This window comes from Brachycentrus maculatus, unplaced genomic scaffold, assembly GCF_059751285.1.
Source record: "Brachycentrus maculatus isolate JH-2025_06_01 unplaced genomic scaffold, ASM5975128v1 h1tg000353l, whole genome shotgun sequence".
NCBI lineage: Eukaryota > Metazoa > Arthropoda > Insecta > Trichoptera > Brachycentridae > Brachycentrus > Brachycentrus maculatus.
Window position 1 is genome coordinate 65,556 of NW_028281102.1, and position 23,017 is coordinate 88,572.

The following is a 23,017-nucleotide window of genomic DNA, read 5'->3' on the forward strand; positions in this document are numbered from 1 at the left end:
TTATTTCATAACAGTGACATTTTTATATATACACAAGATGACGTTTAACTTTTGCTTGGATTTTCCATGAAATCATCATGAAAGGGCGATAAAAGGTCCCCCAGTCAAAAAATATAACTAATAGTTAAAAGCGAATTAAAGATCTGGAAAGAATTTTCCGATTCCAAAATATTTTTTATTTTACATGCTATTTTTTTTATCGTTGCTTCTAGGAAAAAATAACATTCCACTTTGTCATCAACAGTAAATTATGGAACACAGTTCACCATAGAAATTCTTAATCGACAGGCCCAAGCTGGAAATTGAATTATACAGCCATTTTGTTTATTTTCACATGAATAGAAGTGTCTTTTCCGCCGTAAATTTTAGTGCAAATAGCGATAAAGAGTTGCAGAATACTCGGATAAGTGAAGTGAAATGATACACATTATTTTTAAAGGCAAATACATGTGGTAGACACCAGATTCCCTCAAAAAGAGGGTTGGGAAATTTGCAGACATTGGGCGCACCGCAAGCAAACACTTTGTCAAAGTGACCACCTCATCCGCCAACAAAAATAACCAACAAAACTCTTATTTTAAATCTTCAAATCGTATAAATCAGAATCATTTAAGTCGTCCGCACAAAAAGTCTAAAGGACAAAATCCTCTGGCTTTAAAGGTAATAAATGTTTCGCTTTTTTTTATTTTCGAGATACCACATTCCATGCATGAAGTGTGGAACGTAATTCCGCATTTTTGCGTTATAAAGGTATTTTTGTCAAATGTGGACTATAGTTTGATGTTTGATCGTGTCGAATATTAAATTGGATGTGTTTAATATTTAGGACGTTATAGATAGTTCTGGGCGAAGTTCCCCGGTGGCGCGCCCGGCTAATATGAACCACTCGCCTGCCGCTGACAGGCAAACCGACAATGTCAGCCAGGTTGAGGAAATGGAAACACAAGAAGGTCAGTGCCCATCTGCTTTTATTTCTTGAAAATTATGTGCTGGGGTGATAATTTTTCCAATATTTGATTTGATTACTTTTTTAAAGCCTAGTACTTGGAACAGTTCTTATTTTAAACACAAAAAATTCCATTGTTTTCATTTTGTTCAAATATGTATTGTCATTTGTCATACATTTTTATTTGTTTTTGGGTTAAGTAAAAAATAATTGCTATTTATTTTTTCCTTTGTTGTTGAAATGCTAATGCTTATCAACATCTGGCTTATCAATATTTCCCAAGAAGAATGTGTTCTGTCTTATGACAGCCTGCAGGTAAATATTGAGTTTGCACCAAATTATCTTTAGCATTAAAAATATATATATATTTTATATTTTGTTCAATTAGAGATTCAAATGAAACCAACCTTTGTAAATAGTTTCTATCCATCATGTTAATGAAAAAAAAAACTTAATGGATTTATTAAAATATTTAATAAGACAATTTCTCATGTCTACCTCCCTATTTAACCGTCTGCAGGACACTTGACTTGACATAGTTTAATCAGGAGACGGATTGATAGATTAGTCTCATATATTCAAATGGTAGCATTAAAATTCGTTTTTTTTATATTAACAAGTCAGAATTTATGCTTTAGACCAGGGATTTTCAATTTAGTTTAAAACACATTTTTGTTATTTCTTACCATTTATTGTGCAATATTGAAATAAATATAAAAACCTTCCTGCATAATCAAAATTGTATTTTTTAAGCTAATGACATAAGTAAAACGTTAGTTGATACAATTTTATTTGCCTTAATTCAGTTTGTTATCTCTTCATTTTTTTTTCTGCTATCTCTTGATTGGATATCTTAGTTCAATATCCGGGGATGGAATATCAATGCTATAACAATTAAGATGTCAATATTTTAGTTGTCTCAACTTGATTTGAAACACATATCGTTCCTTTTTATATGAAAGAAGATGGAAGTGTGAGCATCTCAGGTGTATATTATATTATATTGCTAACAATGAAGATGGTTAATTGTTCTCTTTCTCCAATAGAATTAAAGTTAAACTTATTGACCAATATGATATAGGATTCAAAATTTCATTCATTGATTCGGCAGTCACTTTGTGGTAAAATCTTTCCATTTTGATTTTTTTTTCAAAATGGATAGACCATCAATAGATTTGGATAGATTTTATCCATTTTGAAAGTTTTACTTACTTATACCACTATTTCTTAAAATCTACTGTGACACGTGTTTCGATGCATTCCGCATCATTTTCATACGGTGTTTAAAAATGATGCGGAATGCATCGAAACACGTGTCACAGTAGATTTAAAAAAATAGTGGTATTTACTAAGTAAAATTCAAAATTCATAATTTCAGTCCAGAAAGTAACCAGTACATTGCTTGTACTTGTAATTTAAGTCTGTCTCGCATATAGTTATCTGGGTTTCGCTCTGTTCTAGTGGAGACAATAGACACCTTGACGGACACGGGAGGCGGGGACATAACAGACCGAGGACCCAACGGCCAGGTCATGATGGGCCCGCAGAATCAAGATGTGGCCGGAGCGGCTATCCAGGTTACTTTCCATACTTATTGCACCCCATTAACCGGTACTTTGCCTTGAGCGCGTTTTCGCGCTTTTCAATGCCATGCTCCCCAGGCCGGTCATACAAAATGAGCGTGTAAACGCGCTCATCTTTATGCTTGTTTCTAGCCTACATCAAGCACTTATTTTCATTATTTTAAATAGGAACACATATGTACTTATTTAATATCATGCAGTGTACATATTTGATAAGTCTTCGTAATATACATTAACCCTTTCTGGTCCCCCAAAATTAAAAAAAAAATCTAGGTAGACAGTTACATTCCAATTGGAACAAAATCTTTTGTCCTCTGCCCCACATACTATTGCAATAGATACGAGTGACAAAAATTTAAGCTTGGAATTTAAATAAATAATACTAATGATAAAAAAATGTCAAATAACATCCGACATGGGACCTAAGAGGAAAAAATCGATGTCAAATGAGATTCGACATTGGACCAGTAAGGGTTAAATATATAAACAAAAAAAAAGTAACGATATACTCTGCTTAAAATGTTACGGCCTACCGGTAATGGCCTTACTAATTAATACCTCCTGGCACTCAAAGAGTTAAATAGACTTCCAACTCAAAAACCCAAATTTTTATGAGACCCGAAAAACTAATTGCCCATAATATGTAATTGAAGTTTCTTGGAGCAATATTGATACAAAACAGAAAAATTAGGGAATATTTGTTTTTTACAGTACTAATATCTCTATTTCTATGAATAATTTTAAAAACACATTCGAGGCAAAAAATCACTGATTGAGAAATACCACATTTATATAAGTGTCAGTGGAGTACATTACGCTCTAATCTGCACCTTGTTCCATTTGATGAGAGCAGCCATACAAACCATACAATTCTAGCCACTGAGCTACAAAAATGTATTACATGTATATAATAATAATGTTAATCTTTTGTAGTACATACTACAGTCATCGCTTTGGGATGACCATCTAGTAAAATATTAGTATTTCTGCCTTTCCGAAAAAAGACTACCATGAAAGTTAACGAGTCATATTGTGGAATATAAACATACTTTTCCTTTCATCAGTTCCACAGTCATAGCTTTGGGATGACCAGCTAGTAAAATATTAGTATTTCTGCCTTTCCGAAAAAAGACTAGCATTAAAATTAACGAGTCATATTGTGAAATATAAACATACTTTGCCTTTCATCAGTTCCACAGTCATCGCTTTGGGATGACCAGCTAGTAAAATATTAGTATTTCTGCCTTTCCGAAAAAAGACTAGCATTAAAGTTAACGAGTCATATTGTGAAATATAAACATACTTTTCCTTTCATCAGTTCCACAGTCATCGCTTTGGGATGACCAGCTAGTAAAATATTAGTATTTCTGCCTTTCCGAAAAAAGACTAGCATTAAAGTTAACGAGTCATATTGTGAAATATAAACAAACTTTTCCTTTCATCAGTTCCACAGTCATCGCTTTGGGATGACCATCTAGTAAAATATTAGTATTTTGCCTTTCCGAAAAAAGACTAGCATTAAAGTTAACGAGTCATATTGTAAAATATTAACATACTTTTCCTTTCATCAGTTCCCAATAGTGGCTTAGGATACTGCATTGGTTTGCTACATAGATATTTTATTAAAAAATCACTCAATTTCTTCTAGATTTGTTACAAACATTAATCCACATTGATGATGTATGGGATTATCATTTTAAAGTTTGTGAAAAACAAATGACATGTTATAAAATTAGGTATTGTCCCTATATGTCAACTTCGATGTATACTTTTGTAAACTACAAATTGCAGTTAGCAGAGTTTTGGTTTCAAGAGAACATAGAATAGTATAAAAAATAGGGGTGGATACGCAATTGTCAGAAATATAGAAATGCTAGTAGAAATTAAATAATTAAAAAAAAAATTGTGTACAACATTTTGAGTGTATCCAAATAGTTGTTCAAGTATTTGGACACACTCAAAATGTTGTAAATAAATTAACTGGTCAAATTATAAGCTAAAAATAATAAAATGATATTTTCTGGCGTTTCTCATGTATGTGATTATAATACAGGATTCGGACTTCACATACAATTGAAAGAGTTTCTGCTTAATAAAAAGCATCTTTCATCTCACAATAGATGTCTCTAGTGAAGTTCTAGTGATTCAAGCACAATGTTTCGAAATTGGATCATGTATATTTAGAACATCCAAGAATTTTGTCTAGAATTTTCACTCATGAATTACATACATGAAATTATAGTAACTTAAAACATAAAGAGTAAATCCACTCAAGAGTATTCATAGGCTATGAAACTTAAAAAGTTGAAGCCTGAGTAGGGTCATGATAAGCGGTGTTGCATAAGCTGTAGCTAGATTTCAGAGTCACCTGGACATTAGGTAATTAAAAAAAAAAATGATTAGTGTGGTTGTCAATCATGGGTAGAATTGGTGAATGTTACACATGTGTAAAGTGTTCACTTAAACCATCCTATGATGGTCGTAAGCCCCGTAAACACCCAGACTTCCATATTCTTCCTCATGTATTTTGAGATGTAAAAAAATAATATGAATATATTTGTGTAATTGAATTGTTAGGATGCGGAGATGGCCGATGTGGAGGCCCGCGCAGACGCCACCTTCCGGTACAAGGTGTACAACTTCAGCCAGGTGAAGGAGTCGGTGCTGTCGCCGCCGTGCTATGTCCGCAACCTGCCCTGGAAGATCATGGTCATGCCGCGCCAGACTCTGCCCGACAACCGCCACCAGAAGTCCCTGGGCTTCTTCCTGCAGTGCAACGGGGAGAGCGACTCCAACAGCTGGTCCTGTTACGCTATCGCCGAGCTCAAGTTGCTCTCCCACAAGCCCGACACGGAACCGTTCGTCAGGAAGATTCAGCATCTATTTTATTTGTGAGTTTTCCTTCTGTGCCCATAATTGTGTTTAACCTTCAATTTACAACATTTCAAGTGTGTCCAAATACTTGTTCACAAATCTCCAACTAGGAGTTATTTTTCATATTATTTTTGAAAGAGTTTCTGCTTAACAAAAAGCTTCTATCATCTCACAATAGATGTCTCCAGTGTCTTTGTTTCTATTTTCTACTTACTATTCTCCCTCCATTCACCTTCTCACACCGCGGTAATGTTCTTCATCTTGAGGTTTTTCATATACATCATCTGTATCCCATCAAATACATTCGGCTAGCTTTCATATAACTGACTATCACATTAACACTTCATCAATCATGCGGTGTTAATGAATGAGTCAGTGTTGACCGTTGCTAGTCCGTATGTTTGGAGCAGGTCAAACCTATTCAGCATTAGGGATCCCGCAGTGATACTTGTTTGAGATCATAGTGGATTTATAGCTTCAATCTGCTACTACCATTCGAGAAAATATATAATTTTGTATTTTGTTTGACAGTAAAGAGAATGATTGGGGCTTCTCTCACTTTATGGGGTGGAATGATGTACTGGATCCAGAGAAGGGTTATGTGAAGGATGACACCATCACTCTGGAAGTGCACGTGTCAGCTGAGGCTCCTCACGGTGTCTCCTGGGACTCCAAGAAACATACCGGATATGTTGGTAAGTCTATATACATACTATGTTTTTTGTATAATTTAAGTGAGAATTTAAACAATGGTATTGTTTGATAATACTTTGGAATGGCGAACTTCTATTAGGACTGAACTTGGATGGGTTTTGGTTATGCTTCTCCCCTCAAAACCCCTGTACTATCAGTTATTGCCTTGTGGCAGATTTAAAATAGTTTTTTGATGTTTTGGAGAAGGTGTTGAAATAACAGGGAAAATTTCATTAAAAACAAAAAATATTTATGATTCTAAAATTAGCAGTCTGTAGAGTACCAGCTAGCACCTAAGGAACCTGGGTTTAGTTCCTAGCTGGGTTTTACACAGCATATAGGTGTTTTATCAACCCGAATCCATTACTGCAGATAAAGAACTTGAATTAGTAATGTGTCGATCTAGTACCTTGTTCAATATTTACATTTTTGTTGATTAGGTCTGAAGAACCAAGGGGCGACATGCTATATGAACTCACTACTCCAAACTCTTTACTTTACAAACCAACTACGGAAGGCTGTATACAAGATGCCCACGGAATCTGATGACAGTACGCGCTCTGTCGCTCTGGCCCTCCAGAGGGTGTTTCACGAGCTCCAATTCTCCGATAAACCCGTGGGCACCAAGAAGCTGACCAAGAGCTTCGGGTGGGATACTGTGGATTCCTTTATGCAGCACGATGTCCAAGAGTTTCTCAGGGTAATTATGAGTGAATATTATTAATCTCCCAAACATCTGCACTCTGTGACCCTATGCCTCTAAATGAGGACGAGCTAAATGTAAATATCTCACCTCTTAATCTACCCAAGAGTCTTGTTTGTTTTTAGGTGTCATTTGTTTCAATTACATCTTTTTAAAATGTTTTGTTTGATTATTTTCAGGTGTTATTGGATAAACTAGAAAGCAAGATGAAGGGAACGTGTGTGGAAGGAACTGTCCCTAAGTTATTTGAAGGGAAAATGACGTCATATATCAAGTGTAAAAATGTCAACTGTTCGAGTACGAGGCTTGAAACATTCTATGACATTCAACTCAATATAAAGGGAAAGAAAAATAGTAAGCAATTATCATTAAATTTACCAGATCACTTTAAAAAAAAAGTTTTATTTATATGTAACGAACTGAAAATTGTGAAATCACTTCATATTTTGGGAATTAGTGCAGTAATCTGGTTTCTCATTTGCAAGGTGGCATGCTGCCAATATTGCAGTATGCAAATTTAGATATTTCAAAGAGATGCTATTTTGCACAATCCTGCTTTGTTCTCGCCGCATATCTACCAATAAAACACTCGATAAATGTATAATATGAGAATGTTAGTTTCTAAACCCCTTAAAATGGCTTAGAGCAATATTTACTTAATTATAATATCCTCACATGACCCTGGTAATCATTCGGCTGGTTGAGGGTTTTTTTTGTAAGTAAATTGTTACAGGCAAATTAAAAGAAATATGTTTCATTAATATTGTTACTAACGTTTGCAATTTATTAATGCTATAGTTATTAGTGGCACCGTAATGACAAAGTTGTCAATATATTTATAAAAACCGCTTATATTTTTAAAAATATTTTAATTTTGAAAATCGCTATCATAAATAAGTTTATTACAGTGGATTTGTCAACACTTATATTAAAGGTAAAACAAAATCTAATATAACTATGAAAAACTAAAGAAAACATAAGTTCAACCGACATCGGTAGTTCCAATCCCTTAACTGAGGATATTCTACTACACTGTTAGGCAGTTTAGTTAAGTTTTTTAAATTAATTTCCATTTGACCGATGCCATTGATGTGCGACTGATCAAATGAGCCTGGAAAGGGAGATATTGCTAATTTAAATTTGATTTTTTTCAGTCGATGAATCGTTCAAGGACTATGTGTGTACAGAGAACTTGGAAGGCGACAACAAGTACGATGCCGGAGAGCATGGACTCCAGGAAGCGGAGAAAGGAGTCATATTTGCATCCTTCCCTCCTGTCCTCCACTTGCACTTGATGAGATTCCAATACGACCCTCTCACGGATTGTTCCATTAAATTTAATGATAGGTAATTTATTTTTTTCTAGTTCATGTTTTGTTAAATAAAGGATTTGTTGACTCACTGTCACAGTATGAAATGTTTGTAGTTACGTACATGATGTTGTGTTTTGTGTGTAAAATTTATAAATTTAAGGAATGCTGTCGAAATTCCAGTGAGTATGTGAATATTAACACACTAAGGACGGGTGTTTTTTACGCCTGCGGACTGCTGGTGACGGGATTTGATAATTATGTACATATGGTGAAGACCTTAACAAAGAGATCGGTACAAAATATTCAAATAAAAACATTAAATATGTAATTCCTTCTTTTCTGACTTTGAAATGAAGCCGGCGCAGAAGGTAAAAATACCCTTTCCATCCTTAAGCATCAATTGAACGGGCAAAAATACCTTACCCGTCCTTAGTGTGTTAATGCGTTAAACCGGGGTAATGTGGTAATGTATGGAGATGAAATGGAAATTTGATTTGAGAAAACAAAAGTAAGAAATGTGGTAATTTCTATAGTGAATTTTTTTTTTTGCAAAATAAATGGATGCACTGTTTCGTTATCAGGTTTGAATTTTACGAGCATATTAACTTGGATGACTATTTACAAGAGAAACCCTCCATCCCAGCGGACTACACTCTCCACGCTGTGCTGGTACACTCAGGGGATAACCACGGAGGTCATTATGTAGTCTTCATCAACCCTAAAGGGGACGGCAAGGTGATTATTTCTTCTTTACTGATTATACCTTTAATTACTCAAGTAAACTATATTTTTAAAAGTGTTTTAAAAGTTACTCTAAATATATACCAATTATTCAGCTGCTGGATTTTTTTTGGATTTCTCAGTATTTTTAGAATACCGGAATCAAATAAACATTGCAATATTAAATGAGAATTTTGCTTTGATAAATTACTACTGAATTGAATGTATAAACTTGTGTTTGACTTATTTTATTTGTCTCCTAGATGTAGTGGTTAGCGCATTATCTATCCGAGGATCAGTTCCTAGGAGGGTATGATAATGAGTGATTTTTTCTTTCTTTTTCCTGAAGTGCGTTGCTGATGCTACCTTTAATATAATGATCAGTTAACAATGTATCCTTAAATTTCATGATACATATATTCTTAAGAAGGAAGATAAAGTCGGGTACTTGCGGAAAGCTCAACGGGTTATGTGGGAATAAAAACTTTAAAAAAATTCATTCTCCCCCGCTTATTTTATTTTTTATTTAACATTTGTACAAACCTGTCCACAGTGGTGTAAGTTTGACGACGATGTGGTGTCACGCTGTTCTAAGCAGGAAGCGGTGGATCATAACTTTGGTGGACACGATGAAGACATGGCACTAACAGTTCGTCACTGTACTAACGCATACATGTTGGTTTATATTAGGTAAGATTGATTTATTACATACTGCCTAGCGGTTTATAAATTACCCACTCGGCCAGTCGGCGGGTGAATAAATAAAGCGTGAAATGAGAAATAATCAAAAGTATATTTATTTCAGGGATTCACAATTAAAAAATGTATTACAAGAATGCACCCAGGCAGATATTCCTAGTGAATTAGCAGATAGATTAAATGATGAAAAACGTATAGAAATGGTAAGATTTTTTTCTGGATTAAATAATTTTCAATGCTTTATGAATAAAGAAATAAATAGTTGCACTCTGCAGATATGTCAATTTAAATTAAAACAATCCAAATTTTATAAAGATAAAATCCTATTTAATCTGGATATTATATGTAAAAAATAAAAAAATTCCCCCTTTTTATATTGCTGTTTATCCCATTTTTTTTTAATTTCTCCACCACTACTTGATTTTTTTCCTTTTATTTAAAAAAAAAAAAAGGTTTTTGATAGAACTATATATCCTTTCAGATTAGGAGAAAAGAGCGCACTGAGGCCCACTTGTACATCACGGTAAATGTTCTCTTGGAGGACGCCTTCATCGGGCATCAGGGCAATGATCTGTATGACCCGGAAAAGGCCAACTATCGAGTGTTCCGAGTGCAGAAGCAGTCCACCGTGGCCGAGTTCCTGGACATGCTCGCTGAGAGTTTCAAGTACCCCAAGAAGCACCTCAGGCCGTGGCCCTTCAGTGCGCGCTCCAATCACGTGAGTCCACTCATCTCAATTTTCCAGATTTTTGGCAAAGTACTCAAAATTGAGTGATACATAGGCTTTTCCAAACTTCCACTTGACTAGTTCTCTTTCACAAGATTTTATTATTTTTAGGGAAGATTCTTTTTTACAAAACTGAAATTATTGACTATTTTAGGTTTTAACAAAAATAAATAATATAGTATTACATGTGTTTTTAAGTCGTTAAGTTTGTTACCTGTTCTTTTGGGTACATAAATATAATCTTCTTCTAACCCGTATTCGCACCAAATAGCGGATGGGGCACTGCATCGTACTGACACAGTGTTATCTTAATCTTTACTTATACGAAGGCTTGCGTCTCAGGGTATTATTACATAAATAAAAGAGTAAAAAAAACACTTATATTTACCCCCCCTGCCCTGGGAATCGAACCCGGACCTCCAACATAGTAGCCAAATGCAGTTATTATTACACTATAGAGGCGGACTGATATATTGCATAGATTCAAGATTTGTATTTTATTTATTTTTCTTTCTATAATATGGATGACTTATATCAGTTGTACGAATGCCTCAGCAACTTGCAGAATATTTGTATAGCAGTCACTTATATTGGACCATGCCACACTAACTACCGATTCGTTGAAACTCATGAGCCACCCACCCCTGGTGCTTGCAGACCTGCCGCCCCACCTGCCTGGACATAGTGAACGACGGGCACAAGACCATTCTGGAGGTCACGGAGAACACGCCCACGTGGTGCATCCTGCTGGAGCTGCTTCCGCCCGACTCGGGGCTTTCCAGCTTGCCCAACTTCGACAAGGACAACGACGTGGTGCTCTTCTTCAAGATGTACGACCCCAAGACTAAGAGGATCCACTACTGCGGCCACCACTACTTACCCATTTCCAACAAACTAACGGACCTTATTCCCATACTCAACAAAAGGGCAGGTATGTACCTTTCTTAAACCTGATCAGTGTTTATGATATTTCATTTAAATATTTAAATGCGAAATTTACATGAGGGGAATAACTGAGATATTCCACTAAGAATAGCTTAAAATTAATCCACTAAGAATAACTAAGACATTCCATTAAGTCAAGCCAATAATGGCCTCATGTTGATAGGCATGCTGAGACAGTGAAATATTCTCGAGATAATTCTCAAGACAATACCCAATAAGTTGTTAAAATGCTGTCAAGATTTGGAGCCAATAGTTTTTCACCACTGCTCGCGTACTGGATCACTATTGACCTCTAAGTTCATCACACAGAATAGAAGCATTCTACAAATTCAAAATACCAAGTAAAGTAATGCAAAGTTGAAAATTATTTATTACAAGGCACTGGAGATTTCTCAAGTTAGTGGCGTGCTACTCTATTCCGCTTTTAATCTCTATTTTACTATCCGAGGATTATAAAAGAGATTAAGATGTTTGCTATCACTTTTAGTAAAACGTCTCAGTGAAGTAGATGGGTGTGTGATATGTTTTTTTTTTTTAATTTTAATTTTCAAATTGAAATGTAATTAATCCATTAAAAAAGGTTGAATATACTATTCTGCAAAGTAAGGTCAAATGTCACCTCGGGTGTTCAATGAATGTGTGATTTGATGATGTGCAGCTATTGCTCTTGCTTGAGTGATTACATGTTAATGCTGACAAACCAATTGCTGATTTAATTGCTACAGGATTCCCAGTGGATACTGCGCTGACACTGTATGAAGAAATTAAGCCAGACTTTGTAGAAAAAATCAGTAACTACAACGAGCCACTAGAAAAGGTACTGCTATAGAAGATTTTATTATGATTACGCTTCCTATTCTTACCTATCTATTACTTTCTTATGTAGGATTGCATTTTGGATACGTTTTAGAAAACATTTATTCACTGCAAGATGTCGCCAAGTGACAATTTGATTAAACTGAGTTATGTAAAACAAAAATGTTTATTTGCTGTTTTTATATTAGTGATCATATTGATGGTCTGGAAGAAAAACAACACAAGTAAAAAATAAAACAAACCGCTTTTCAAATAAAATGGTCAAAGTTAGACGGCTAATTTACACAATTCACAATAAGTATCTTATTATGCCTGTGTTGCATACGTAAATGTAACGTAAACAAAACTTTATTCAGGTTATGTTATTTTGACAGTAAGAAAAAAATGGCTGCATAATTGTCGGCTGTTGTAAAGGGGGTCTAATGAAATTTTTTGGTGATTTATTATTTTTTGCAAAATGCAGTTTCCTGAATTTTGAATAAACAGACTTTCACTAATGTGACATCTTGTAGTGAATCGATGATATGCGTACAAGCAATATCCTGTATGTCTGGACCGAATATGCCTGGATGGATGTAATGATAGGCACTGCAGAGCAAAGAAGCGTGAACTACCCAACATAAAGCATGTCAATTAGGTTTTGTTTTTTTAAACTAAATTTTAGATTTAGAAATTTTTAAATATTTATAAGATTTAAGTATATAGTCAAGTACAAGTCATTTCTCTTTCAATATGTATATTTGTGTGTTCTTATATTTATACATACTATATAATATGATTTATACATGCATTCATTGATACGGTAAGAGTATTGCATATTAATCTTTGGTATGTATTTTATGAATTATTTTATAAAATAATTATTTGATGTTTACATATGTATGTTTAAATTTTTTATTATTATGTGTCGTTAGCCGTTGTTGCTAACTTTTTGACTATCATAGGGGTCATTTTATGGGTGCTATGGTACATACATAATGTTTCGTTAATGTAGAAACGATGTACCTCCTATACATTGTATCCGCAATAAATATAACACAGATACTAAGAGGATGGAACACCACTTCTATCCAGACATAAGCTCCTAGCTTCTTATACATCCATATATCTAGCTTCATATACATGCCCTCAACAAATAATTTGTATTAGCGGAATGTGTGCAGAAATGAACATGGAGAACAACTCGAACTAAACAATATTGCTACAACACGAATGAAAGATACAAACAAAACGTTTATCTTGCAGCTTTAGTATTTGGAATTTTCTGACCGCAGTCTGCCACCTGAACAGGTGGCGGATCATTTCACAATTACCCTTCAGTTTATATTACGGTGCATTTATTGCACGACTATAATATAAATGGAAGAGTTTTGGGGCCCCGAAAGGGTGTACGGCATTGTATCTTCAAAATAGAATACATTGAATTGACTTGCCAGGTTCTTGATGAGTTGATGGACGGAGACATCATCGTGTTCGAGAAGGAGGAGAAGGAAGAGGACCTGGAACTGCCCACCTGCCTCGACTACTTCAAGTACATCTTCTTCAAGGTGGAAGTGCACTTTGTAGACAAGACCGTCCCCAATGATCCAGGGTAATTTCACCTTTGAATTGCCATTACCCCGGCCCGTACAGGACTCCGACTTTTTGACCCGAGATGATGCTGCCTGGTTCAAATGAGGAGTTTAACTTAACATTGATATGTTCTTTTCTTGACAACAGAAAGGATATAAGGAGATCTCAAATTGGAATTCATTTTCTTCATTGCGATTCTTAAAAAAGCTTAGAAAGTTGTCCTTTCAATTTTTTCTTATAGGGTTTCTCAGAAAAGGGATAGTGTGATAGTAGATCATTTTTAATGATCTCACTATTAGTATTTCAAAATTATGTTTTCATTTACGATTTTCTGTTTTTATGATAAGAATATATAAAACAGCGACTCTTCCGGACTCGTTACAACCATCATTCTATTCCAATTTTTTCTCGAAAACTGAAAGCAGTCGAAAGTACGCATTGAGAGTTGAAAATATTTTCTTTATTGCTGCCTCTGGTTTTCATAAAATAAAGCACAAAATAATTACCAAATCCAGAATTGCCAACTGTCAAAAGCCCAACCGTTTATACAATTGTAAATGATAGGCGTTTTACAGAAAGAAACAAGTACATATTTGATTCTAGGATACTGAGGTTTTAAGTCTATAAAGCAATATGAACTTATTTATTAATATAAAAAGGAATCATTGGGATTGTATGTTTTTACAATATGAGCGTGAAAAATCCCATACTCCACCAGGTTTTTCATCTTTCAGTTTGTGAACTGACTTTTTTTTCAATAATGCCGGCGAATGTCAACTATCGTGACATAAAATTCACAGCATGGGAATATATATCCTTTTATAAATATTTTGAAATATCCATGTTTCAAATGATTGAAAATTAAAACATTATATGATTTTTTTATTGTTAAATAAACATGAAAAGATCCTATTGATATAATTTTTTCATTTCATTTACTGATTTTGTTATAAAATATAAAAAACCAAATGTATGTCTTTCTAAGGAAACATGACATTTAATCTCTTAAATTTAGATTTAGCGAGTAGCAAATCATTAATTTTCTGAACAGGAATTTATAATGTTTAAAAACTGTCTTTTAAATGGCGACTAATATTAGTGATGTAAAGTAATTTGAAATTATGAGTGAAATTTGTATTTTCAGATTCACGCAAGAATTATCAATGCAAATGAGTTATGATCAAATGGCAAGAGCTGTAGGACAGAGACTGAATGTAGACCCTTATTTAATTCAATTCTTTAGGTGTCAGAAGTAAGTATTCATCGTACACTATACCTCTCTTATCTGTGGACAATACGGAATGTGTGGTGTTATAATTTAATTCTCCTGTTCCAGTTACAAAGACACACCGGGGCAGTCGTTAAAATATTCATATGAAGGCAACCTTAAAGAACTATTAACTTATTGTAAGCCTAAGTGTCCCAAAAAGTTATTTTATCAATTATTAACAATTAAAGTGAACGAATTGGACAATAAAAAGCAATTTAAATGTACTTGGGTGAGTAATCTTTATTTATTTTATATTAAAAGTGCTAAAAAAAAGTCATATAGAATTGAATTATAATACAGTCTACTTTACCATATCACAAACAACAATATTCGCATGGTGAAGCGCGTACATTGGGTGGTGTATAATAATGGGCAACGATTGGAAAACAGAGTATTCAATATTTTATAAATTTACTGTCACTGTTAATGTATTCACTGTGAAAAGGACTTTAGTAAAAAATATCTGATTTTTTTAATCCATTAATCCTGCTTGACATAGAGGGCTGATCACCTGTCCTTCGTGTGTTAGCGATCAAGATAACATTGCGTTTATATGATGCAATGCCCAATGCACCATTGGGGTGCGGATAAGGGTTCGAATGAATTGATGATAGAACCACCCGTCCTAATTTTTGATGTGGTGACAAAAAATTTCACTAATATTGAATACTTTTGACTGGTTTTTTGCCCCACCAGTGTGTACATATCAGAATTAGTTGAGCTGAACTATGTGATTAGTTTCAGCCTGTTTTTGTAACGCATTGTTTTACTTGACTAGGTGGGTCCTAATTACAAGGAGGACAAGGAGCTGATCCTGTACCCGAACAAGAGCGGGCGCGTGGAGAACATCCTGGAGGAGGCGGCCAAGGTGGTGGAGCTGTCCCCCGAGGGCAGCGGCAAGCTGCGCATCGTGGAGGTGGCCTGCCACAAGCTGCTGCCCGGCCCCGACACCGACATGCCCCTGGAGCAGATCAACTCCAACACGCCCAAGTACTTCCGAATCGAGGAGATACCTGCCGACGAGATGAACCTCAAGGTCAATATTATTATTATTATTAAAAAAAAAAGAAATATTTGTGTTTTTTATTTATGAAAATACTTCGATTTCATACTATTTCTGTGAGCCTAACCACACGGGGCCACAACCCGACACATTGCTCTGTGGTGTGATCGTTGATGTTACCGTGCTAGAGGTCCCGGGTTCAATTCCCAGGGGGGGGGGATTAAAAACAAAGAGATTTTACACTCTAATATTTATTTAATATTACCCTGGACTGGTCCCTGAAACGCAGGAGTTCACCTTGCATTCAAGTATCGATCAAGATAACAATGCGCCAAAACGATGCAGTGTTCTATACATCATTGGGTGCAGATAAGGGTTAGAAGAAGACTTCCTTAGTGGGATTGTTCCATCCCTATAACTAGGCTTGCCAGATTTCTGAAATGTTCAATCGGGACACTGGAATGCCCCCAGTGTATAGTATAGTGAAATAAATGACATTATCCTAAATAATCCTTCATAGTTGATTGTTTTGCGACTTTTTTGACATCTATAATAAAATTTAATTTTTACTGGGACGTAAAGTAAACTAGATAGGACACCGGGATTTTGTATGAAAACTGGGACGTCTGGCACGCCTACCTATAACCCATTATTTGGTGCATCCTATTTACGTACTACATATTTACGAAACAAATCAATATAAACGTCACCTAAAAATGAAAGCTATCAGACACTATATCATGCATGCATCATGAAAGTTGCAAACAAACAAAAAAATCGGTACATTTTTGTTATCTCAATATAGATGAAGAAGAATATCAAAGTCTGGGTATTTACAGGGCTTATGACCTATCTTAGGCTGTTTTCATCTATGTTGAGATGTCAAAAATGTAAAAATACCTTATAGTAAAAATAATAAAAAGTAAAGTGGAGAAACCCAGAATTGGAGATTTTAATTTGTGGTAAATAATTTGCCAAAATATTTGATATAATTTATTTTATTCTGTATAAAAGAATAAAAGAGGGGTGTATAAATAATTTATCCTTCAAGTAAAATTTACTAATGATTTAAAAAAAAAGTATTTTATTGTGTTTTTACTATCATTGAAATACAATAATATGTATTTTGGAATTGATAAATTCTGCTTGGTGGTTAAATTATTTAGTTTTTATCTCCTGTAAATTAAGGTCAGATGGAGCTGGCCGCCTCATGGATTACTGGTTAGGCTAAAGTCGTATTATTTCGTAAAGTACTATTTGTCAACTGATTATTTTATTTTACTTATTTGGTTGTAGGACGATGAGATGCTGGTTCCCTGCGCTCACTTCTTCAAGCAAGTTTACTCGACCTTTGGAATACCGTTTTATATCAAAGTAAAAAATAATGAGCGTTTCACCAATGTTCAATTCCGACTTCAGAAAAAGCTCGATATACCCGATAAAGAATGGGAAAAGGTAACACTTTATTCTTAACTCAACTTTGTATAATTTCCCACTATGTACATCGGCCTTTTTTATAATGATGTGTTTATTTTCTAGTTTAAATTTGCCATCGTCGCAAATGGCAGACTCAACTACATAACGGATGACTATCTGATGATTTTGGAGGAACTTAAGACAAACGGTAATCCAAGTTAGTTGATTGTATCCTGGTCATATTAATTATAAAGTATTCATACTCTTCCATTGCTGCTCAAAATATCAATAATAATTGGATCACTTGTTAAGCACCATTTTTGTGAATTATTATGTCAATTTATTATCTGTCCAGATCAATCTCTTCTTTTTACAAAAGTATTGAAATAATCATTCGACACAATATGTATTACCAGTTTTACTGTTATAAAAATAAAAATGATGGTAAATATTAAAGTTATCACATATCTGCGAGGGTTATGTGGAAAAACTTACCTTGCTTGAAGAATACAGGAATGTATGTATTTATTTATCTATACAATTTAGCACCCTTCATTATACACAAATAGTGCTCGATAAGTTGTCCAAATTATTATTATTAAAAGCAGTTATTAATCTCAGTTAGTCAAATTTGTCCGAGAAAGGCATTTAAATATGGCAAGAAGCAGCAAAAAAAAACTTCAATTGAAAATCAACAAATGAAACACGTGTCACAGTAGATTTTAAGAAATAGTGGTATTTACTAAGAAAACTTTAATTAAAAATGGATAGATTTTACCACAAAGTGACTGCCTAATCAATTAATGAAATAATTGTAAATAATATTTTACGAAAGTGAAACTGTTAAAATAAAAATATTTTTTTCTTAAAAAAATAAGAGATACCCAAGATTTAATTTCGTTAAGCGGTGGAATATTATGATACCATTTTAAGAATCTGACCAAGACATTCTTAACTATTTCCCATACCTTTTTTTAATGTTTAACCCCTCAGTTGAATTCCTTTAGAAAATAAATGAATCCTTCTGACACACAGACTTTATTTAGGGGTTATTTGTTTGTAAATTGATTTGACTTAACACCTAAAGAAAGTGAATGTGTATGATTAATGTGTTGTGGTTTCCAGACCCAGCTTCCCGGCCCTGGATCGGATTGGAGCACGTAAACAAAACACCAAAGCGATCACGTATTAACTACCTAGAGAAGGCTATCAAGATATATAATTAGTTAGCATGACCGGCGCATATTGGTGCATATACCCGTCTCGTCTTATCGGGTCAATATCTGGAAACATAGCTTGCTCAAGACTGACACCTGTGTACATTTTCTTAATATGCCATTTGGTGGTAAAATGTGAACATCCTGTCTCTCTCTCTCTTTCTCTCTATCTCGCTAATGCTAACGGCATGCATGTAATAATCTATCGTTCTTTTAAATTATTTTATGTTACTATAATTTCTCTTGTTGGTCACCTTAAACGGACGGGAAGTTGATATTTTTATTTTGCCCATTTGTATGTTCATATTTAAATTCTTGATATTCAGCGGAGGCTGTTATTTATCTCACTATTTCCTCGTGAAAACAGTTTGTGGTATTCATATAAACGCATTGTTTTAACATTAAATATATTCATTTAATGTCACAAAGATTTTTATAAATTTGACATACATGGTTTATTTTCATCTAATGAACTAATGATTTTTGCTAAATTATTGGGCATTCGAATGGATTTTGTACATTGCTTATTTTTTGCTGCGTAATATTTTAGTTACTATAGGAATGCTTCTCACATTAATCGGAGCATCATAGTTTTGACAATGTTGTTGTTTTGTATATTTTGTCTACCTACTAATTATAATTAATGATACTGCAATGCATCATATCTTTGTTTGGTGGATGATTCTTACAATATTCACTTAAAACCTCGTTTTATCTCCCTTCTTACATGGAAAATTCTATCCCTGTTTCACCTTAATATGAACTAACATAAATTTACTCTGATTTATTGTCACCCATGATCATGCAACCCCATTTTTACACCATTTGGAAAATCTAAAATTACATTTCTGGGGAAAGTTATTGTAAAAATGTCTTGCCATTCTCTCTATGCTTTGATATTTTGTCTATGAGAAATACAAGCCACAAAAAATTGAGCCAAGCAAATGTTTCTTTACCTTGGCTTCAGTAATTTCGCATGCTGATATAAAATTGATTAAAAACTATTTTCCAGGTCGCAAGATTGTTTTTTTATGACATGTACAACCTAGTCCCTAAAAAAGTAATTTATTTATTTCACCAAATCATGCAAAATGATAAACCATTGTTTTGAATAATATTGAAAATGCACCTAGTGGTGTACGCCTTTTCCACTTACGGTGTCTTTTCCTGTCTAATTATGTCAAGGGTTAATTTGCATCAAAATGTTTACATTATTTGAATAAAAGTGTCATATTGCAATTGTGCCTGCTTGCGCGCAATCCTCTGATGTAAATGTTTTCCAAGTGATATCCGTCATAATGACGATAAAAAAGATGGAACAAGATCTGTTTAGTTGAGGCCGACTAGGAAAGGATTTACATAATAGTAACATTTCTACATAAAAGTACTACCGAGTGTGGGAAAAATGAAAACATTGGAAGATTTTTTTGCAGATAAATAACTTGTAAAAATGGGTTTGTTGCGTGTAAATTAAATAAATAAAAAATTGCCAGAAAAGGATTGGATAAGTAGGTGATATTTTGTAACAAAAATATCAAATATATATATATAAAGAAAAGACTGTATCAGTGTTGTAAGTGCGCCCAATCGGGATTTTGGCTGTACAAAATATGTAAGAAAACAAAATAAAAATAGCTTAAATTCAAAGAAAATGTTAAATTGGGTGATCATTACTTTACTAAAATGTTATGATTACATTTTTAATCCATTTTTGATTTCCTCACTTTTACCCTTTACTCAAAACGAGGTTTTTCTGATATGTGTAGTGCAGTAAAAATTTGCAAATCTTTCTCTTTTACATAAAGAAAACATATTCTATGGAATTACATGTATAAGGAAGAGTAATGATACTTTAAAGCAATAATTCATGTTGGTGAAACTTTATGTATAATGGCTAATAGAATAACGAATTAAAGCAATTGTAAAAAGTGATAACATTAGGCTATTATTGTGATTAAGGGGGAAGGGGGGGTGTTACGAATGCGCATTTGTTACTGTTGACTTCATTTTGGGTAGTAAAAGTCATCACGGGAAGATGTCCTCGCCAGTTTTGTGTTTTGCATTTAAATTACTAATAGAAACTATATGACATAATATTTTAAGGATATATCTTAATGCATATTAGTGTTGCGAGATTTTCATTTGTTAATAATGCTAGTAATTTTTCAGCACTGTCTGATGATTTTACTATGGTACTTGTATTATTTGAACATGTTTATAGAAAATAAAGCAGTTTAATTAAATAATATTTCAAGTATTTAATGAGATCCATGAAAAATATCCTTTTCCTGGCTACATTAACTTTTTCTTTACAAGTTGCATCATTCACCGACAGTTGTCATTAGTTTTATATCTATTCACTCAATTTCCCTCATTCATAGTTGCTTCCTTTAGAAATTCCTTAGAAATTCTCATTTTTTTAATGAAATTTTCATAGTGTTCTGTATCGGGATCTACTATGAGGGAGATAAATGATTAAATCGGAGGTTCATAGCATGTGATATATTTTGTTAACAAAGTGTCGCAATAAAGTTATTTTAAATTTAAAATGTGATTTATTACACTAGCCAATGCATAATGAATTTTTAAACGTGTGTATACTGCAAAAAATATTTATGAAATATGTGAATATTTTGTTAAAAGCCTTTTTTTACTGTATATTTGTTGGGCTCGGAATATTTCACTCGACATTGGAGAATGGTTTACTAAGCTTATTTATTCTGATATTCTATTCAAAAGTTTTGATACTCACTTAGTATTTGGAAGTTGAAATGTACATCCCTTCCTAGTGTGTCCTCATATCTTCCCAGTACCCCCCTGTACCGGGTTTCACCACCCTTCCCGGAATGAAGGGGTAAGGAGATGTGTGAAGTCATCACATTTGGCATAATATGTAGTCTCATTGCAGCTGCTTGTTTTATCAATTTGCAATTGTTTACTAATAACACTTGTGTATATATAAATATATATTTTACAGATACACTTGCCTTTGTAACAGATACAGAAATATCATTTTTGTTTTTGAAATACGCTTTTTATTTACCCAAATCTTTTCTACTGGAATTTGAAGGTGAAACATTTTATTTCCATGAAATAGAATAAGCCATTTTTGGGGCCACAGAATCTTCATCTTTACAAGTTAATAAATACCTTGTTCACATACTTATAATCACTCATCACAACCCTTATCCACACCCAGTGGTGCATAGGGCACTGCATTGAATTGACGCAGTGTTATCTTGATCATTATTTACATGAAGGCAAGGTGATCACTCTTGCGCTTCTTTTTTATACTTATATTATCACCAGAAAAAATCATTTATGGGTACTTCTATATATTGGATAAAAACAATGGTCTCTGGTGTATGTTTTTGATGAAAATACTATTGAAGGCACTTGGAGCTGTGCAAACAGATGATGAAAATTATGGATCTGGCGCCCTTTTGTTTAAAATTAGAGCTTGGTTGTTTCAACAGCCCCTATGGTAGATTAAGCTCTATGTATAATGTTTTGAATTATAAAGCACAAACACACACTCAGCAGGGCGACCATTGCAGAGAGCGGTGTGTACTTTTTGGATGGAATAAGGTAAAGGTATTTTTTTTTAAAGAAGTCTAGTATAGAAAGCACAAAAAATCTATTATTAATAGATATCTATCTACTCAAGCCATGGCTCTTATTAAATTTAACATCTAACAAAAAATATTTATTCAGACTTTGGATTTTTCACGCTATGGATGATACAGTATATCAATTTATTATGATTGTCTTCTCAACTGAGACAAAGCATCTATCATCGTTTTTCTACGAAAGAAGATGGAAGTTTGGGTGTTCGAGGACCTACGACCTTGTATTTGGCTGGCTTAAGTGATCACTACACTTGTGTGTGACCTTTACTATTCTGCCCGTTATTAAACATTCATATTGCACTCATGTTGGAAAGATGTATACATGCTCTGTTGTAGGTGGTTGTAGGATTAATTTCGTGTTAATTTATAAATATGGAATTTCGGCTACTTGTGTTGCCGTCAGTTGTAAATTTGTAAGTACATATATATAGCTTTCTTCAATTGAACATAGGCGAGATTCATTTACAATTAGTTTTATTTTTTGACATCTCATCAAAGATGAAGAAGAATATGGAAGTCTGGGCATTTACGGGGCTGACGACCGTCATAGGCTGGTTTAAGTGATCACTTTACACACGTGTAACATTCACCAATTCTACCCATTATTGACAACCACACTACTCAAATTCTCGGAAGTTCTGTATATATATATGAACCAATTTAGAAACCTTGTTCTTGAATCACTAGAACTTCACTAGAGACATCTATTGGTGAGATGTAAAGAATGTGAGATGTAATTGGAGATAATCCAGATTTTGTGAACAAGTATTTGGACACACTCAAAATGTTACAATTAGTTTTCATATATTTTTAAAAAGAGAGCCTGAAATATTTCAATTTAAGAGTAAAGAATAAAAAAAAGGATTGAAAATCAACTGATAAAATTTAAGT

At 33.8% G+C, this 23,017-nt stretch overlaps 1 protein-coding gene across 7 annotated transcripts; it reads left to right on the forward strand.

Annotated features, from left to right (window-relative positions):
- The first annotated feature begins 227 nt into the window (after positions 1–227).
- On the forward strand, positions 228–21,524 carry LOC148303717 (ubiquitin C-terminal hydrolase 7-like). Of its 7 annotated transcripts, none has more exons than XM_088269505.1 (21): positions 228–660; positions 837–950; positions 2,408–2,523; positions 5,107–5,420; positions 5,935–6,098; positions 6,537–6,796; positions 6,979–7,153; positions 7,954–8,146; positions 8,694–8,847; positions 9,386–9,522; positions 9,638–9,734; positions 10,013–10,249; positions 10,916–11,189; positions 11,929–12,020; positions 13,468–13,610; positions 14,736–14,843; positions 14,928–15,090; positions 15,640–15,897; positions 17,161–17,319; positions 17,404–17,497; positions 18,406–19,512. In XM_088269505.1, exons 2-21 carry the CDS (start codon positions 878–880, stop codon positions 18,504–18,506), a joined length of 3,312 nt encoding a protein of 1,103 aa, XP_088125631.1. In that variant the 5' UTR covers positions 228–660; positions 837–877; the 3' UTR covers positions 18,507–19,512. The 7 variants fall into 7 exon arrangements, with proteins under 7 accessions (XP_088125631.1, XP_088125629.1, XP_088125632.1 ...); XM_088269503.1 differs by having other exon boundaries at positions 258–660; positions 827–950; positions 13,456–13,610; positions 17,404–17,488; positions 18,406–21,524; XM_088269506.1 differs by having other exon boundaries at positions 258–660; positions 827–950; positions 17,404–17,488; positions 18,406–21,524.
- Positions 21,525–23,017: the final 1,493 nt, after the last annotated feature.

Coding starts and splice junctions, on each gene's coding strand:
- LOC148303717 (XM_088269501.1), top strand. CDS start 878: ATGAACCACTCGCCTGCCGCTGACAGGCAAACCGACAATGTCAGCCAG. Junction 5,421..5,934: donor ATTCAGCATCTATTTTATTT/GTGAGTTTTCCT, acceptor TTTGTTTGACAG/TAAAGAGAATGATTGGGGCT. Junction 15,898..17,160: donor CCGACGAGATGAACCTCAAG/GTCAATATTATT, acceptor ATTTGGTTGTAG/GACGATGAGATGCTGGTTCC.